The following is an 18,242-nucleotide window of genomic DNA, read 5'->3' as shown; positions in this document are numbered from 1 at the left end:
TGTTTTTGTTTGTTTGTTTGTTTGTTCTCGACAGAAGGAGAAAAAGTACAGTGATGAAAACCCGTTTTGAGTTTCTACCTCCATCTGGAAAACGAGAAAGAAGGTGGTGTATTATTATTATCTTTTTTTTCTTGTTGATTTCTCTATCTAAACGTTGTTTTCTTTGTCAGATATTTAATGGGTATTGCAGATTCCAGTGTATGAGTGAGCAAGTTGTTGGCTTTGCGAGTGAACCTTTTTCAATCCCAGCTGTCTCTATTTGTAGCAAGTAGTTGTTGGGAGATAGGACCAATTGACCCATTTCATAACCTCTTTGTGATATTTCATCATAACCCATCAACATCAACTACAATTTCTATGTCTACCCTTGTAAATTTTCAACTTTTGAAGGCTATCTGTTTAACTCATTTTTTGTTTGCTTTCAAGGGTTTTTCTTATTTCTTGGTTTTTTCTTGTTTCTGGATGCTCCCAATTTTTGTTCTTATTTAGGCCTAGTTTCACTTTGTTTTTTATTTTTTCTTTTAACATTTGGGTATTTGTGTATATATGTAAAGTTGCAGTAAAACAATAAAGATGAAGATTTCTGACTGGAATTAAACTTTTTATATATTTGTTTTTAAATTTACAGAGATACAAGGGATAGATGTTGGAGTTGGATTTTGCAGAGTAAGGTTTGGGTTTTCACATTCCTGTTTGAAAGAAAAGTTTTTTTTTCTTTTTTTTTTTAGTGTTGGTTTGTGTGTCAGAATCTCGATAGTGCTAGTGCTTTGAGTTGTTGGTAGTAATCTTTCATTTGGAGGCATTTTGTACTGTTATTCTAATAACTATTTGAGGTTTTGAATAGTTTAAAAAAAAAAAAAAAAAAGGTAATTTCAGGAGTGTAGAGCAATTCCATCTATCAGAAGTTAAAAAATAAAGTAATTACTGGGTGGGTATTTTCAATCTGTGGTTCAAACCCAGGTACTAAATAGTGGGTTTTATTGTTATGTTTGTTTTCGGCTAACAAAAGATGGTTACCTTTTCGAAATGTGATTTTCTAAATTTGGTTAGAATCCAAAATTTCTAGTGCTGGTTTTGAATCCATGGTTTTTGATATTAACAATTTTTTTTTTTTTTTTAATTTGGAAATTGATGATGTCAATAATATTGGCTCTTTACCAACCTCTCACTTTTTTTCCAATTCACATTTTTTTCTTGGATTGGTTTTTGATATTTGATTTGAATTTTTGTTTAATTTGGATTTCAGGATATGAAATTAGCTCTGTTATTGAGATCATGTATTTTTGGATTGAAAGGGTGAATTTTATATGGTTTTTGGTCTCATTGATTGAGAAGTGCATATGTTATTAATGTTGACTCTACTGTCTGTTTAATTGGCAGAAGAAAACAAAGAATGCGGGGTACTGGAGAGAGTGCTGTAAAATTTTGAGCTTTAAAAGCAGTGAGGGTTATAATAGGTTATATTTCTGTGGGCCTACACTGTTAAAACTGTTCTTGTCAAGTAGAGCTTTTGGTTAATTGGGTTTTTGTAGGAGGTGGAGATGAAAATTTGAATACTCTTTATTATCCATTATAAAGTTCTAGGTTTTTCTTCTGTGTTTGGTTTCTCCATTGTATCTTTCATGTCTTTCACTATCCAAACCTTAATTACAGTACTGTAGAAATCACGGTTGCCCTTATTTTTGTACTGTTTAAACTTCCGTTTACTGCATCTATGATTTTATGGCTTTCAGATATTTCTTATGGTCTAACTGAACTTTGTTGCCTTTTCATTCATCAATAGGTCAGCTATTCACAAGAGTCCAATTTTTGAATTGTGGAGCAAATCACCATTGAATTCTTCACATACTCCACCGGTGTGTTTTGATTTTTATTGGAGGTGATCTCTGGTTCAGCTTTCTTGGCCTTTTCTTGGGTTTCCTTGTCTCTCTTCTTGCTAGCTCTATACCTTGAAACTTCTTGCTTCCCGTCAAATTTGACTTTTTAAGTCGGCTATCAATCTAGTTGTTAGTGATATCCGCTACTGAAATAATTTCGATCTGTTTCTCAATACCGAAATTCAATGTTTTAGATGGGTTATAAACTAGCCTAAATTTTAGAGAAGGTTGGTAGTTGTTCTTTGGTTTTCCTTGTGGGTTGTATTTTGGGTAGTGGATTCAAACTAGTCTAGATGACTGTGGATGAAGTGGGCAGTAGCTCTGTATGGACTAGAGAGCAGGATAAGGCATTTGAGAATGCTCTTGCAACTTATCCTGAAGATGCTTCTGATCGATGGGAGAAAATTGTAGCTGATATACCTGGGAAAACTCTAGAAGAGATTAAACATCACTATGAGCTTTTAGTAGATGATGTTAACCGCATTGAATCCGGTTGTGTTCCTCTGCCTAGCTATAATTCATCTTCTGATGGATCTACAGGCAACGGTGGTGATGAAGGAAGTGGGAAGAAAGGTGGCCACTATGGGCATTATAATAATGAGTCCAACCATGGAAGTAAATCTTCAAGGTCAGATCAGGAACGCCGTAAAGGGATTGCTTGGACAGAGGATGAGCACAGGTTAATTTTTATTGTTGATTAATTATTTTCTTCCTCTGCATAAATTCATAGATTGGACCTGCAAAGTATTTTATTATGACGGAGATTGGTTTCTGTGGGTTACTTCTGTGTTTAGCATCATTCGTACCGCTGCAAATATTAGTATCAATTGAGATTTAGTTTTTATCTGACTGTCTGGAATCTTTACCCTGACACTGCTGTAGAGTCCTTACCTTGCTTCTATGGTCTTGATTTTGAGAAGTTACCATTTACTGAAGATAATGTTCTCAGGTAGTTATTGCTAATTAAGATTTAGCAAGCTTTGGCTTTCTGAATAGCTTCCTTGTCTATTTGGTTCCTGCTATATACTCTATAGTAATTAGTAAGCGAACACAGTTTATCAGGAAATCGTAAAATAGGAATCTTGATGATAAATATGTGGAAGAGAAATCTTATTTCACATGTTGCTGGAATTTTATTGCCTATGTACTATTAAGTTTTTCTTGGATAATCTATTTAACATGTGCTCTGCTCGAGGTTTCTTTTCAAAAAGAGAGGAAGGAAAAAAAAAAAAAAATGATGAAAAAAAATTAAAATATCAACTTGGATTTTAAGGGGCAATAATGATGTTATCATGCTAATAGACTCTGATGTGGGGTTCGGTTCACTTTAGAAGTTTCACATTATTGATATGTTTCTTTTTGAATTTCTAAGAGTTTCTTCTCATGATTATCTTTTAACTATTGTAGTTAAAGAATAGGATGTGAAACATTTTCTATAAGAAACGGAGAGAACTGAAGTATAAATAACTAAAGAAAATATTAAGATTTTTTGGGTGAATACTGAGTTTTACATGTGCTTGTATTGACTAGAGATTGGGAACTTGATAGCTTTAAATTTTGGGCTGGAGTACGATGAATTGAATAAGGACTACCTATCAATAAATAACATTGACCCATGTAAAATGAACTTTGGGGTGACATAATTCAGTTTGTTTCAGCAGAGGCACATAGATTGAATTTTATAGTTAATTCACTTGATGGGTAAGGATCATAAAGCTCCGAGCATGGTTCTGGAAATTCAAGAACAATGGATTAGGTATTATTTTGTATGGGCTTATCCTTTTGAGCTAAAGGATTAGATATTATCCTTTGCTTCTTTGTAATAGTTACCTTTTTGCTTCTTTGTAATAGTTACCTTTATTATAGGCACCTTGTTGTTTTCTGCTGTAATTTTTTTTTCTTTTGCTTCTTGGATGCTGTTCCTAATGTTCGTTTGCGGAAATCTTCTGGCAATTTCTTGTATCACTTATATGACATTTGTTGATTAGGCAATCATCATTTCCCTGCCGTGTGTTTGTATACCAAGTATTCACATGATATTTCTAATGAACTATCTCACTGTTTTACCATCTTAAAGCAACTGAACTACGGCCTTAAATTGTGTTGTAACAAATTGGCTAGGATATGTCAGAGTCAACATCTAATAGGAAATATTTTTTTGCATAAAACCAGGGTACAAGCTGCATTAGTATAAGTTAGTGATCTTAATGGTAATGTTCCTTTTCACTGGTGTTCATATTCTCGGCTGTAAGGAGTCTTTATTATAGAAAGGAAAGTATGAGACTGAATCAAACACATGTACCACCCTGATATTGCCATAGCATAAGGTGTTTGGAAATGGTGAAATTAGTTGGATAAGAGGACCATGACAACCATGACAACCATAACCCTTGGTAAAGTGATTTTATTCTTTTGATCTATGATCATAATTCCCCAATGTGCTAATGTTTTGTGCTGATATGAAGTGGGAAGCATTCTTAATAACCATTCTAGATTAATATATATTTTTATGATGGACCAATGAAAACAATGATAGATGGTGAAAGTCTGCACCTTGATTGTGCCAAATGAGGATTCCTTAAACTGATAGTCAATTTAGCTCAGCATTTTAGATTTATCTACTTTGTGGGGGACATTTTTCTTAGATTACATGGTGGAACCCATAGTGAAGGTTTTGCTGTAAGTTGTGAATCAATAATCATTGTTGGAAGATTTTAGCCTCTCTAGTTTGCAAAAGGCAATTGTGAATTATTTGAGCCATTGAAAAAAACACACATGGAAGTAAGACAACTTATTCAATGTTATAATTAAAGCCACGTATTCTATGTTATAACCGAATCAATTGAATGCGAGGATTTAAATGCAGAACTTTTTGCTTCATCTAGCTATACCATGTTGAGTAACCAACTTAAGCTAATAGCCATGTATCTTTTACATCAATCAGTTATTTTCTCAGAGCTGTAGTAGTATATTTTCTTTTATATAATTTCTCTTCTTGTGGGACGTAATATGTTATACCATTGACAAAAATTACGAAGATAGTGAAATGAAAATTTTTATCCTTTCAGTAGTACCCTTGTGGTTGGAATCTTGAATAATATTTTCCTTTTCATTAATCAGTTATTTATTGATGTTTAACACTTGTTGTCATTTAGTAGTTCAACTCATGTTTGATTTGAAGAATATTAGTAGTGGTTATATATAAATATATAAACACCTTCAGAAAGATTTTGTTGATAAGTTGCCTAAATTTTCTCTAATAAAAAAAGTAACCTAAATGTTTCAGTTAGGTTTCCTAGTCAGATTTAATTAATCTGATTTTGAGTTCCATTCTTGAAAAGAGTAAATTACTTGAGGAGAAAAGGTCTTGGGACTCTTAGTCAGCCTTTATACAGTTAGGCCTCCAATCTTGGATGGTATTGATGAAATACTCCTATTGAACAACTTTAGCAGTTGCCTTATGGAATGAATAATGCTAAACCATGGTAAACTTTACATAATAAATTGATGAACACAGCAGCAAATTTGTACTCTAGAAACATTAAGGGATTGCATCATGGCTAGTACTGCACAGAAAGTTTGACAACAAAATAATCTTGTATGCAGAGGTGCAATAATTTCATGTGGGAATGTGAGGAAAGAATATTAGCTGCTATCTGCTATTGGAGTTAGTAGAAAGGATGAGAAGTGCATATTTTCGATGAAGAGTTCGGTCATATTGTTCATATTCATTATCTGAATTTGTAATGTGGTTTGCATAAAACTGTTTAGAATGTTGGTGGTAGCAGTAGTGAAGAACTTTTGATTTCACCTTTGGATAATATTGGCAAAATAGAATTAAAACACCATGAATAAATGGCTGTTAGAATGGCCTATCCAATTAGTGACTGTAATGTTGAATTAGAATTAAGTTGAATGCTACTGGATATGATTGTAAACATGGTGCAGCTTGAACTATTCCTCCGCCAGCACTTGCTTTGTGTGCTACTCTTCTTCAATTGTTAGTGTGCATATATTATGATTTTGCTGGTGAGCTCTAATTCTGTATTGTTCAACAAACAGGTTATTTCTTCTTGGTTTGGACAAATATGGTAAAGGCGATTGGCGGAGTATATCTCGCAACTTTGTGGTTACCAGAACGCCAACACAAGTGGCAAGCCATGCACAAAAATACTTCATCCGTTTGAACTCGATGAACAAAGATAGGAGGCGATCAAGCATTCATGATATCACCAGTGTTAACAATGGAGAGATTTCAGCAGCCCAAGGACCAATCACAGGTCAAACTAATGTTTCGGCTTCAGGCGCTTCCTCTGGCAAATCAGCGAAACAGCAACCACAACATCCAGCTGGGCCTCCGGCTGTTGGCATGTATGGTACTCCTACTATAGGTCAACCAATAGGAGGACCACTTGTCTCAGCTGTTGGTACCCCGGTGAATCTTCCAGCTCCAGCACACATGGCATATGGCGTTAGAGCTCCAGTACCTGGAGCAGTGGTTCCTGGTGCACCAATGAACGTTGGTGCTATGCCATACCCGATGCCACACACATCTGCTCATAGGTGATGTTGTGTATTAGCTTTAAAATGTACAAAGGAGAAGACTACTTTGCTTGTGCCAATGTTCGTTAGTGGGTTCTCCATCCAAATTAGCCTGAATAAGGTTGCTTATTTGCAAGCACAATTTGTCTGATGCACAACTGTCATTTGTTTAAATTTTCAATAAGCCATAGGGAGAGAAAATACATGCAATCTGTATAGACAACTTTTTAAAATTTATGGGTAGGAGTAGCGGTCTAGTATCTTTTGTCTTGAGAACTTTAAAATTATTAGTTGTAGAAGTAGTCAGTTCTGTTTATTTATTTATTTTTTTTTTTTTGGCAGAAGCTGTAAAGAACCCTTTCTATTTGACTATTTTGAGTAGTAGCTTATCTGAGCACATATTGTGCCTGGCTTTGCCATAAATCTATTTACATTACTGTTCTTGAATTTCTTTGTATGATAGGTGGGCTTTCACGTAACTAACGACATCGTTTTCTCGTAATTTCTCCTTGGATGCCATTGAAATGAAAAGTAAATTTAGTTCATCCAAGTAAATTTTTCTGAGTCTCTAAAAATATCTCTTTAAAGAAAAAGTGTTAAATGTTGTAATTCAACTCAATTGCTAATATTATAACAAATCAAATTTAAAATAAAAATTTATTAAAGTTATGCAACGGAAAGTTATTGAAAGTAAATCGATGCTAATGTATACACACATTTTAGTAAAACAAATCTGTAGAATTAGAAAAGACGCCCATAACGGGGCTTTTAATGAGTTCCCAAACTAATCAGACCTACACAAAATAAAATGAGGCTATCTAATATTTTTCTTAACGACCAGAGTCTCCAGAATGAGATCACTTTAGTGTCGCTGTTTTGTTTGATGTTGAATCATTGAACTCATGACTTCAACGCCTTCATCAACTCACTTTCTTACCATAAAAAACACCTTCATTTCCACTAAGAATCATATACACACTTCCCTAAATACCCCTCTCCATACATCAAATTCACCAATTTGGACTGCCTCAGAGATAGCTGAATCTGTCCATGGCAAATTACTCAAATGGGGTCCTCCAGGCACCATTTGTACGGACACCAGAGCCTTACAACCCAACACAAACCAATGGTTCTTCGCCATCACAGGCCAACACTTCGATGCTCACGACTTCATTTCTCCCCAATTGTATGGTAAAGGCTGTGTTGGCGTCATTGGGAACCGGGTTTGCGAGGGCTGGGACAAGGGTTTTGTTCAAGTTGAAGGTAATGGCAAAGTTAACACTGTTGATTCATTGATAAATATGGCTTCTTATGCAAGAAAAAAGAGGTTTAATGGTGTTTTAGTTGGGGTTACTGGTAGTGTAGGGAAAAGTACAACCAAGAGTATGATAGCTTTGGCTCTTGAAAGTTTAGGAGTTAATGTATTCAAAAGTTATGGGAATTGGAATAACAGAGTTGGTGTTGCTTTAAGTTTGATTGGGATGGATAGAAATGTTGATATTGCTGTTTTGGAGATGGGAATGAGTGGAAAGGGGGAGATATTGGAGCTAGCAAGGATGGTGAGGCCGGAGATAAGGGTGGTTTTGAATGTGGGTGCTTCACATTTGGAGAATTTAGGGAGTTTGGAGGAGGTTGCAATGGCGAAAAGTGAGATTTTTAGGGAAGCCAAGCTGGGGGATATTTGTGTTTTCAATGCTGATGATCCTCTTGTTTCAACCCTTCCGGTGCCTCACGGTGTTAGGAAGGTATGTTACAATTCTTGGGTTTCATTTGCTTTTTAATTTAATTTAATTTAATTTTTCCAGATTTGGGAGCTTTTGAGTTGTTCTGAATTAGTGGAAACTGAATTGGTTTTAATATGACACGTTTCTCATAGATTCGGGAAGTACTTTTTGTTTGAGCTCTTCTTAAATGTTAGTGTTTTAGCCGGTATAATCTTTTGAGAAATAGTAAGGTTTGGGGAATGGAGGAAGTGCTCTGGCCATTTTACCATTCGAATTTAAACATCCCATTTTTTCTGAGATGCTCTTGATGAAGCAATATATCATTGACAGAAATGTACTGTAACTTAGAATATTCTTAGATTCTATAACTATAAGAAGGCTCATATATTCATATATTACATTGCCACTTGTTATTTCATCAAATGTGGCACTTTTGTTCTTATTGAATTTACTTATTCAGTTCATGGAGGGAATAACAATCTATTCCCTTTCATTTTGGCTTACATTTAATGTGTCTGTTTTGGGTTTTTTAGGTGTTTTTTGGTCGGAGAATGGGATGTGATGTTCGGTTGGTTGCGGCTGAAACTGCAGATGGAGGTCTTGGAGTTCGAGTTGTTTTAGAAAAAGAGAAAGAGATGTAAGTTCTTAGTAGCATTTCTCACAAAATAGTAAATATTGTGAATTTTCAAATATATAGGAGCTAGAAAATTTACACCTTTACATATTTAACATTATTTTGGATGGACCTTGAGCAATAAGTTCTTTCTTTGAACCTTTTTCTGGTTGAATAACTTTGCCACCTTTAAATGAGGAGTAATACACGGATTTTCAATCCTTTTAAAATTAACATTCTAAGTTCATGTTTTACATGGAACTTTTTCTGAAGTTCTACCATTAGATGTTCATCTTAACCTTCTGGGAGATTGAAAGTTGTAAAAGAGTAAAAGTTCCAATGGTTTGAAATTCTTTGATGCTTGCTGATTGATAAATCATTTGTATTTGATTGTAACCAATATAATGAACCTTTTTACCATCAGATTCAAACAAGTTTATAATCTTTTTGGACTCTCAGTCCCTTCAATAAGTTGTGAGGATGAATGTTATTATTAATATCTTTGAATGCTATTAATTAGCTCAATTTCTTTCAGCTTTTATTGATCTTGTAATAACTAATTTTGTTTTTGAAATTTGTATGAATTAAATTCAAGATTGCTCTCCTTCTTTATCTATATATCAATGTCTCCACCAATTAGCCTGAATAAGGTTGCTTATTTGCAAGCACAATTTGTCTGATGCACAACTGTCATTTGTTTAAATTTTCAATAAGCCATAGGGAAGAAAATCCATGCAATCTGTATAGACAACTTTTTAAAATTTATGGGTAGAGTAGCGGTCTAGTATCTTTTGTCTTGAGAACTTTAAAATTATTAGTTTAGAAGTATCAGTTCTTTTGTTTATTTATTTATTTTTTTTTTTTTGGCAGAAGCTGTAAAGAACCTTTCTATTTGACTATTTTGAGTAGTAGCTTATCTGAGCACATATTGTGCCTGGCTTTGCCATAATCTATTTACATTACTGTTCTTGAATTTCTTTGTATGATAGGTGCATAAAACCAGGGTACAAGCTGCATTAGTATAAGTTAGTGATCTTAATGGTAATGTTCCTTTTCACTGGTGTTCATATTCTCGGCTGTAAGCAGTCTTTATTATAGAAAGGAAAGTATGAGACTGAATCAAACACATGTACCGCCCTGATATTGCCATAGCATAAGGTGTTTGGAAATGGTGGAATTAGTTGGATAAGAGGACCATGACAACAATGACAACCATAACCCTTGGTAAAGTGATTTTATTCTTTTGATCTATGATCATAATTCCCCAATGTGCTAATGTTTTGTGCTGATATGAAGTGGGAAGCATTCTTAATAACCATTCTAGATTAATATATATTTTTATGATGGACCAATGAAAACAATGATAGATGGTGAAAGTCTGCACCTTGATTGTGCCAAATGAGGATTCCTTAAACTGATAGTCAATTTAGCTCAGCATTTTAGATTTATCTACTTTGTGGGGGACATTTTTCTTAGATTACATGGTGGAACCCATAGTGAAGGTTTTGCTGTAAGTTGTGAATCAATAATCATTGTTGGAAGATTTTAGCCTCTCTAGTTTGCAAAAGGCAATTGTGAATTATTTGAGCCATTGAAAAAAACACACATGGAAGTAAGACAACTTATTCAATGTTATAATTAAAGCCACGTATTCTATGTTATAACCGAATCAATTGAATGCGAGGATTTAAATGCAGAACTTTTTGCTTCATCTAGCTATACCATGTTGAGTAACCAACTTAAGCTAATAGCCATGTATCTTTTACATCAATCAGTTATTTTCTCAGAGCTGTAGTAGTATATTTTCTTTTATATAATTTCTCTTCTTGTGGGACGTAATATGTTATACCATTGACAAAAATTACGAAGATAGTGAAATGAAAATTTTTATCCTTTCAGTAGTACCCTTGTGGTTGGAATCTTGAATAATATTTTCCTTTTCATTAATCAGTTATTTATTGATGTTTAACACTTGTTGTCATTTAGTAGTTCAACTCATGTTTGATTTGAAGAATATTAGTAGTGGTTATATATAAATATATAAACACCTTCAGAAAGATTTTGTTGATAAGTTGCCTAAATTTTCTCTAATAAAAAAAGTAACCTAAATGTTTCAGTTAGGTTTCCTAGTCAGATTTAATTAATCTGATTTTGAGTTCCATTCTTGAAAAGAGTAAATTACTTGAGGAGAAAAGGTCTTGGGACTCTTAGTCAGCCTTTATACAGTTAGGCCTCCAATCTTGGATGGTATTGATGAAATACTCCTATTGAACAACTTTAGCAGTTGCCTTATGGAATGAATAATGCTAAACCATGGTAAACTTTACATAATAAATTGATGAACACAGCAGCAAATTTGTACTCTAGAAACATTAAGGGATTGCATCATGGCTAGTACTGCACAGAAAGTTTGACAACAAAATAATCTTGTATGCAGAGGTGCAATAATTTCATGTGGGAATGTGAGGAAAGAATATTAGCTGCTATCTGCTATTGGAGTTAGTAGAAAGGATGAGAAGTGCATATTTTCGATGAAGAGTTCGGTCATATTGTTCATATTCATTATCTGAATTTGTAATGTGGTTTGCATAAAACTGTTTAGAATGTTGGTGGTAGCAGTAGTGAAGAACTTTTGATTTCACCTTTGGATAATATTGGCAAAATAGAATTAAAACACCATGAATAAATGGCTGTTAGAATGGCCTATCCAATTAGTGACTGTAATGTTGAATTAGAATTAAGTTGAATGCTACTGGATATGATTGTAAACATGGTGCAGCTTGAACTATTCCTCCGCCAGCACTTGCTTTGTGTGCTACTCTTCTTCAATTGTTAGTGTGCATATATTATGATTTTGCTGGTGAGCTCTAATTCTGTATTGTTCAACAAACAGGTTATTTCTTCTTGGTTTGGACAAATATGGTAAAGGCGATTGGCGGAGTATATCTCGCAACTTTGTGGTTACCAGAACGCCAACACAAGTGGCAAGCCATGCACAAAAATACTTCATCCGTTTGAACTCGATGAACAAAGATAGGAGGCGATCAAGCATTCATGATATCACCAGTGTTAACAATGGAGAGATTTCAGCAGCCCAAGGACCAATCACAGGTCAAACTAATGATTCGGCTTCAGGCGCTTCCTCTGGCAAATCAGCGAAACAGCAACCACAACATCCAGCTGGGCCTCCGGCTGTTGGCATGTATGGTACTCCTACTATAGGTCAACCAATAGGAGGACCACTTGTCTCAGCTGTAGGTACCCCGGTGAATCTTCCAGCTCCAGCACACATGGCATATGGCGTTAGAGCTCCAGTACCTGGAGCAGTGGTTCCTGGTGCACCAATGAACGTTGGTGCTATGCCATACCCGATGCCACACACATCTGCTCATAGGTGATGTTGTGTATTAGCTTTAAAATGTACAAAGGAGAAGACTACTTTGCTTGTGCCAATGTTCGTTAGTGGGTTCTCCATCCAAATTAGCCTGAATAAGGTTGCTTATTTGCAAGCACAATTTGTCTGATGCACAACTGTCATTTGTTTAAATTTTCAATAAGCCATAGGGAGAGAAAATACATGCAATCTGTATAGACAACTTTTTAAAATTTATGGGTAGGAGTAGCGGTCTAGTATCTTTTGTCTTGAGAACTTTAAAATTATTAGTTGTAGAAGTAGTCAGTTCTGTTTATTTATTTATTTTTTTTTTTTTGGCAGAAGCTGTAAAGAACCCTTTCTATTTGACTATTTTGAGTAGTAGCTTATCTGAGCACATATTGTGCCTGGCTTTGCCATAAATCTATTTACATTACTGTTCTTGAATTTCTTTGTATGATAGGTGGGCTTTCACGTAACTAACGACATCGTTTTCTCGTAATTTCTCCTTGGATGCCATTGAAATGAAAAGTAAATTTAGTTCATCCAAGTAAATTTTTCTGAGTCTCTAAAAATATCTCTTTAAAGAAAAAGTGTTAAATGTTGTAATTCAACTCAATTGCTAATATTATAACAAATCAAATTTAAAATAAAAATTTATTAAAGTTATGCAACGGAAAGTTATTGAAAGTAAATCGATGCTAATGTATACACACATTTTAGTAAAACAAATCTGTAGAATTAGAAAAGACGCCCATAACGGGGCTTTTAATGAGTTCCCAAACTAATCAGACCTACACAAAATAAAATGAGGCTATCTAATATTTTTCTTAACGACCAGAGTCTCCAGAATGAGATCACTTTAGTGTCGCTGTTTTGTTTGATGTTGAATCATTGAACTCATGACTTCAACGCCTTCATCAACTCACTTTCTTACCATAAAAAACACCTTCATTTCCACTAAGAATCATATACACACTTCCCTAAATACCCCTCTCCATACATCAAATTCACCAATTTGGACTGCCTCAGAGATAGCTGAATCTGTCCATGGCAAATTACTCAAATGGGGTCCTCCAGGCACCATTTGTACGGACACCAGAGCCTTACAACCCAACACAAACCAATGGTTCTTCGCCATCACAGGCCAACACTTCGATGCTCACGACTTCATTTCTCCCCAATTGTATGGTAAAGGCTGTGTTGGCGTCATTGGGAACCGGGTTTGCGAGGGCTGGGACAAGGGTTTTGTTCAAGTTGAAGGTAATGGCAATGTTAACACTGTTGATTCATTGATAAATATGGCTTCTTATGCAAGAAACAAGAGGTTTAATGGTGTTTTAGTTGGGGTTACTGGTAGTGTAGGGAAAAGTACAACCAAGAGTATGATAGCTTTGGCTCTTGAAAGTTTAGGAGTTAATGTATTCAAAAGTTATGGGAATTGGAATAACAGAGTTGGTGTTGCTTTAAGTTTGATTGGGATGGATAGAAATGTTGATATTGCTGTTTTGGAGATGGGAATGAGTGGAAAGGGGGAGATATTGGAGCTAGCAAGGATGGTGAGGCCGGAGATAAGGGTGGTTTTGAATGTGGGTGCTTCACATTTGGAGAATTTAGGGAGTTTGGAGGAGGTTGCAATGGCGAAAAGTGAGATTTTTAGGGAAGCCAAGCTGGGGGATATTTGTGTTTTCAATGCTGATGATCCTCTTGTTTCAACCCTTCCGGTGCCTCACGGTGTTAGGAAGGTATGTTACAATTCTTGGGTTTCATTTGCTTTTTAATTTAATTTAATTTAATTTTTCCAGATTTGGGAGCTTTTGAGTTGTTCTGAATTAGTGGAAACTGAATTGGTTTTAATATGACACGTTTCTCATAGATTCGGGAAGTACTTTTTGTTTGAGCTCTTCTTAAATGTTAGTGTTTTAGCCGGTATAATCTTTTGAGAAATAGTAAGGTTTGGGGAATGGAGGAAGTGCTCTGGCCATTTTACCATTCGAATTTAAACATCCCATTTTTTCTGAGATGCTCTTGATGAAGCAATATATCATTGACAGAAATGTACTGTAACTTAGAATATTCTTAGATTCTATAACTATAAGAAGGCTCATATATTCATATATTACATTGCCACTTGTTATTTCATCAAATGTGGCACTTTTGTTCTTATTGAATTTACTTATTCAGTTCATGGAGGGAATAACAATCTATTCCCTTTCATTTTGGCTTACATTTAATGTGTCTGTTTTGGGTTTTTTAGGTGTTTTTTGGTCGGAGAATGGGATGTGATGTTCGGTTGGTTGCGGCTGAAACTGCAGATGGAGGTCTTGGAGTTCGAGTTGTTTTAGAAAAAGAGAAAGAGATGTAAGTTCTTAGTAGCATTTCTCACAAAATAGTAAATATTGTGAATTTTCAAATATATAGGAGCTAGAAAATTTACACCTTTACATATTTAACATTATTTTGGATGGACCTTGAGCAATAAGTTCTTTCTTTGAACCTTTTTCTGGTTGAATAACTTTGCCACCTTTAAATGAGGAGTAATACACGGATTTTCAATCCTTTTAAAATTAACATTCTAAGTTCATGTTTTACATGGAACTTTTTCTGAAGTTCTACCATTAGATGTTCATCTTAACCTTCTGGGAGATTGAAAGTTGTAAAAGAGTAAAAGTTCCAATGGTTTGAAATTCTTGGATGCTTGCTGATTGATAAATCATTTGTATTTGATTGTAATCAATATAATGAACCTTTTTACTATCAGATTCAAACAAGTTTATAATCTTTTTGGACTCTCAGTCCCTTCAATAAGTTGTGAGGATGAATGTTATTATTAATATCTTTGAATGCTATTAATTAGCTCAATTTCTGTCAGCTTTTATTGATCTTCTAATAACTAATTTTGTTTTTGAAATTTGTATGAATTAAATTCAAGATTGCTCTCCTCCTTTATCTATATATCAATTGTCTTCATGACTTCTGATTTCTTAATTATTCATGGGTACAAAACATTATCGAACTTTTTGGCTCATTGTGTATAGTCCACAAATGATGTGAAAGCTTTTGCAACAAACATGTCTTGGTGTTCTGTCCATACGTCTGTTTGATTATTGTCATCTTCTATTGGTGATAGTTTTTCTTTTGTATACTTGTAATAAACTGCTCACGCCCACAATAATAATGGCAAGGTGGGGTGTTATTCAGGGTGAAGTTTGTGATTCCTAGTCCAGGCCTGCATTTGGCCCTCGATGCATGTGCAGCAGCAGCAGTGGCAACTCTGTTTGGGCTTTCTCTTGCTCAAGTTGGAAAATCCTTTTCCAAATTTGTTCCTGTACACATGAGGTCAGAGCTTCAAGTTGCCAGAAATGGCATCAAGATAGTCAATGATGCTTACAATGCCAATCCTCTTAGCACCAGAGCTGCCATTGACTTGCTACAAAGTATTGCTTGTGATGGTAACAGAGTTGCCATTTTAGGAGACATGTTGGAACTTGGCTCAATCGAGATAGAGTCTCATGAGAAGATATTAAGTCATTGTTGTGATTCCAATATTGATTTAGTTGGCCTTGCTGGAAATAGATTTCTTATAGCGGCAAAGAATATGAATCTAAATAGAGTAAAAAATATTGTACATGCCAATGATGCCAAATTCCTTGCTCAGAAAATTGTTAAGAGATTAAAATTTAATGATGTTGTTCTGGTAAAGGGTAGTCGTGCAATGCAGATGGAAAAAGTGGTCGATACAATTAAGGCGATGAGTATACACATTCCGCCATAAGAGTTATGAGAATACCTTTGGAACTTCTTTTAGGTCTGGCTCTCTATCTCAACTCCTTTGCTTTCACTCTCCTGCCCTTGTTACTTTAAAATTTCATCAGCATAATAGTTCTCTGGGTTGGCTCTGGTCAAAACTAGGCCACCTTGTGAATAAAAGACCCTTGTGAAAAAAATGTCTTTTATTCACAAAAGAAACTCGATCTAAAATAAAATAAGATTTTATTTTATGATTCACACTGAAAACGTTATAAGTTTGCTCTTTCTTTGCTGACATCTTTTGCTCAACCAAGAACATACTGATTGGAATTGGTTAAATACAATTGTTTTTATGTGTAGGACCATGGTTGACTTGTAGGATTATCAATCACGAAGTTATGTTCACTCCAAGAAGTCCCATATTAAATTTACCTAACGAATAATTAAGACCTCATTTTTTTTTTAGTTGGATACTTCACTTTTGCTGGTACATTACACCGCTCTGTATTTGGCTGTTAATATTATTGCAACCATTGACTGAATCTGTGCATTTTTTATCCATGTGGGCATAGATATCTACTGCATTGAACCTTGTTTGTGGAAACAAAGCAACATTGTACTTGTTCTAACCATTAATGATGTTGGTAGATGTCGAAGCTGACAGTAACCACTTGCGGGTTCAGTCATCTCATGACAGTCTTTTGGATGAGAAATTTTTACAAGCTATAAAGGGGCTAGCTGGTCCTCACTTTTATCTACCCCACCATTCAGTGCACATTTCAATTTCAACAGGGTGGTCGCCGGCTACTCAAATGGCGATTTCATTAGGTTAGTTTTCTGTAGATTGGGATTGGGGATGATAGTGTTGTTCCCATCCCTTTCCCATATCTTCCTTATGTATTCCAATCCATTTTCAGTCTATGTATATTTATATTTTTCCATCCATGGTTATTATTAATAGTCCATATAATGCTGATTTTCATGCTAGACTTTGAGATGAAGAAACCAAATTGAGAAGGACAGTAGTAAGAGCCTACTGTAGGGACAGTGCCGAGTGTGGACACGGACCAAGTTCATGACAATGTGCTTTCATATTGCTACATGTTAAAAGAGATTATTTGAAAGAGAATGACTTGATAATAGCAAGAAGCAAAAGCAACTGGGAAAAATAGGAAGACATTAAGTGCAAGGCTTCTTCCTCGTATCAATCACACGATAGCCTGAATATGTTGTTCATGCTTCTACCTAAAATGTACTCATGAAGCTGAAAATTATGTACATATATTTCATAAAAGATATGTACCAAAGACCTCTTGAAGCTGAAAATGGGATTGAAAGATTGATTCTTGTAATGGGTTTGGATTTTGGAAGGTTCAGTTTGTGGTGGTAATGGGCTATAAAGAAGCGAATTGACATTAAACACAAATCTCAACTTCACAAAGAGACACACTGCTAGTGGTACAACTGTAGAAACATAAGAACTTAAATATTAATGGAACAACACAATGCCTGCATGAATAGAGCTAGCTAATCCTAAGCTTGGTCCACTTGAATCCATATTGACTGCTGACCAAATAACATCCGATCACTCTCTCTCATCACCTCAATTCTGAACTGGCCATCTTCAAGCTCACCGAAAATAAGTAAATCAGCAGGCTTAAGACCTTCTTCTTGAACAAATGGAATCCACTGGCCAGTAAAAATAGGTCTTTTATGACGTACAGTACTAGAGAAACGAAACCTCCATGTTCTGTCGGTCCTAGGGTTGGCTCGTTAACGGCTCGGTTCGTCTGATAATGAGCCGGCTCGACTCAGCTCATGAGATAGAACGAGCCAAGTTCGAGTCATGCTCGGCTCGGCTCGTTAGGTTCGCGAGCCGAGCCTGGCTCGAAATACCGGGTTTTTTTTTGAGATTTTCTGAACTACTAGGATTTAATTGAAAATAATGCAATACAAGTTTTAAAAAATAACAAAATGGCTCCCGTTATTAAAATCCCCAAATCGTCGAAATCCTTCGCCAGTAGAACCCTTGCTGTAAAAGTTCAAACTTCAAACTCCTCCCAAACTAACGATTTTGTTCTCCATCATCAACACAAATTTCCGTCGCATTTTCGTGGGATCTTCTTTATCTTCGTCGGATCTTCGTCATCTTTGCGGGATCTTCGTCATCGTCGTCTGATCTTCGTCGGATCTTCGTCATCTTTGTCCGAGCTTCGTCATCTTCGTCGGATCTTCATCATCTTCGTCGGATCTTCATCATTTTCGTGGGATTTTTGTCGGATTTTAATCGGTGAGTAGGGGTTTCTTCAAACTGTATGGTTGTTTGTTTGGGGTTTCTTCAAACTATATGATTTTTGTCGGAT

The 18,242-nt window shown here is 35.3% G+C and overlaps 4 protein-coding genes across 6 annotated transcripts; all 4 read left to right on the top strand.

Annotated features, from left to right (window-relative positions):
* The first annotated feature begins 1,913 nt into the window (after positions 1-1,913).
* On the top strand, positions 1,914-6,816 carry LOC116143636 (transcription factor SRM1). Its single transcript, XM_031429095.1, has 2 exons — positions 1,914-2,556; positions 5,940-6,816. The coding sequence occupies exons 1-2, from the start codon at positions 2,171-2,173 to the stop codon at positions 6,442-6,444; spliced, it is 891 nt and encodes a 296-aa protein (XP_031284955.1). The 5' UTR covers positions 1,914-2,170; the 3' UTR covers positions 6,445-6,816.
* A 422-nt stretch (positions 6,817-7,238) lies between these two features.
* On the top strand, positions 7,239-9,229 carry LOC116143635 (UDP-N-acetylmuramoyl-tripeptide--D-alanyl-D-alanine ligase-like). The gene is made up of 2 exons (XM_031429094.1): positions 7,239-8,164; positions 8,677-9,229. Exons 1-2 carry the CDS (start codon positions 7,322-7,324, stop codon positions 8,782-8,784), a joined length of 951 nt encoding a protein of 316 aa, XP_031284954.1. The 5' UTR covers positions 7,239-7,321; the 3' UTR covers positions 8,785-9,229.
* A 2,213-nt stretch (positions 9,230-11,442) lies between these two features.
* On the top strand, positions 11,443-12,526 carry LOC116143499 (transcription factor SRM1-like). Its single transcript, XM_031428950.1, has 2 exons — positions 11,443-11,476; positions 11,622-12,526. The coding sequence occupies exons 1-2, from the start codon at positions 11,443-11,445 to the stop codon at positions 12,152-12,154; spliced, it is 567 nt and encodes a 188-aa protein (XP_031284810.1). The 3' UTR covers positions 12,155-12,526.
* Positions 12,527-12,948: 422 nt separating this feature from the next.
* On the top strand, positions 12,949-17,294 carry LOC116143570 (UDP-N-acetylmuramoyl-tripeptide--D-alanyl-D-alanine ligase-like). Of its 3 annotated transcripts, XR_004130140.1 has the most exons (6): positions 12,949-13,874; positions 14,387-14,490; positions 15,331-15,937; positions 16,240-16,366; positions 16,528-16,707; positions 16,868-17,294. XR_004130140.1 is itself a non-coding variant. In XM_031429026.1 (3 exons), exons 1-3 carry the CDS (start codon positions 13,032-13,034, stop codon positions 15,902-15,904), a joined length of 1,521 nt encoding a protein of 506 aa, XP_031284886.1. In that variant the 5' UTR covers positions 12,949-13,031; the 3' UTR covers positions 15,905-16,053. The 3 variants fall into 3 exon arrangements, 1 of the variants encoding a protein (XP_031284886.1); XR_004130139.1 differs by lacking the exon at positions 16,240-16,366; XM_031429026.1 differs by lacking the exons at positions 16,240-16,366; positions 16,528-16,707; positions 16,868-17,294 and having other exon boundaries at positions 15,331-16,053.
* The last annotated feature ends 948 nt before the right edge of the window (positions 17,295-18,242 follow it).

This window comes from Pistacia vera, unplaced genomic scaffold (assembly GCF_008641045.1).
Source record: "Pistacia vera cultivar Batoury unplaced genomic scaffold, PisVer_v2 Contig430, whole genome shotgun sequence".
Taxonomy (NCBI): domain Eukaryota; kingdom Viridiplantae; phylum Streptophyta; class Magnoliopsida; order Sapindales; family Anacardiaceae; genus Pistacia; species Pistacia vera.
This window is presented reverse-complemented; position numbering and strand designations above follow the sequence as displayed.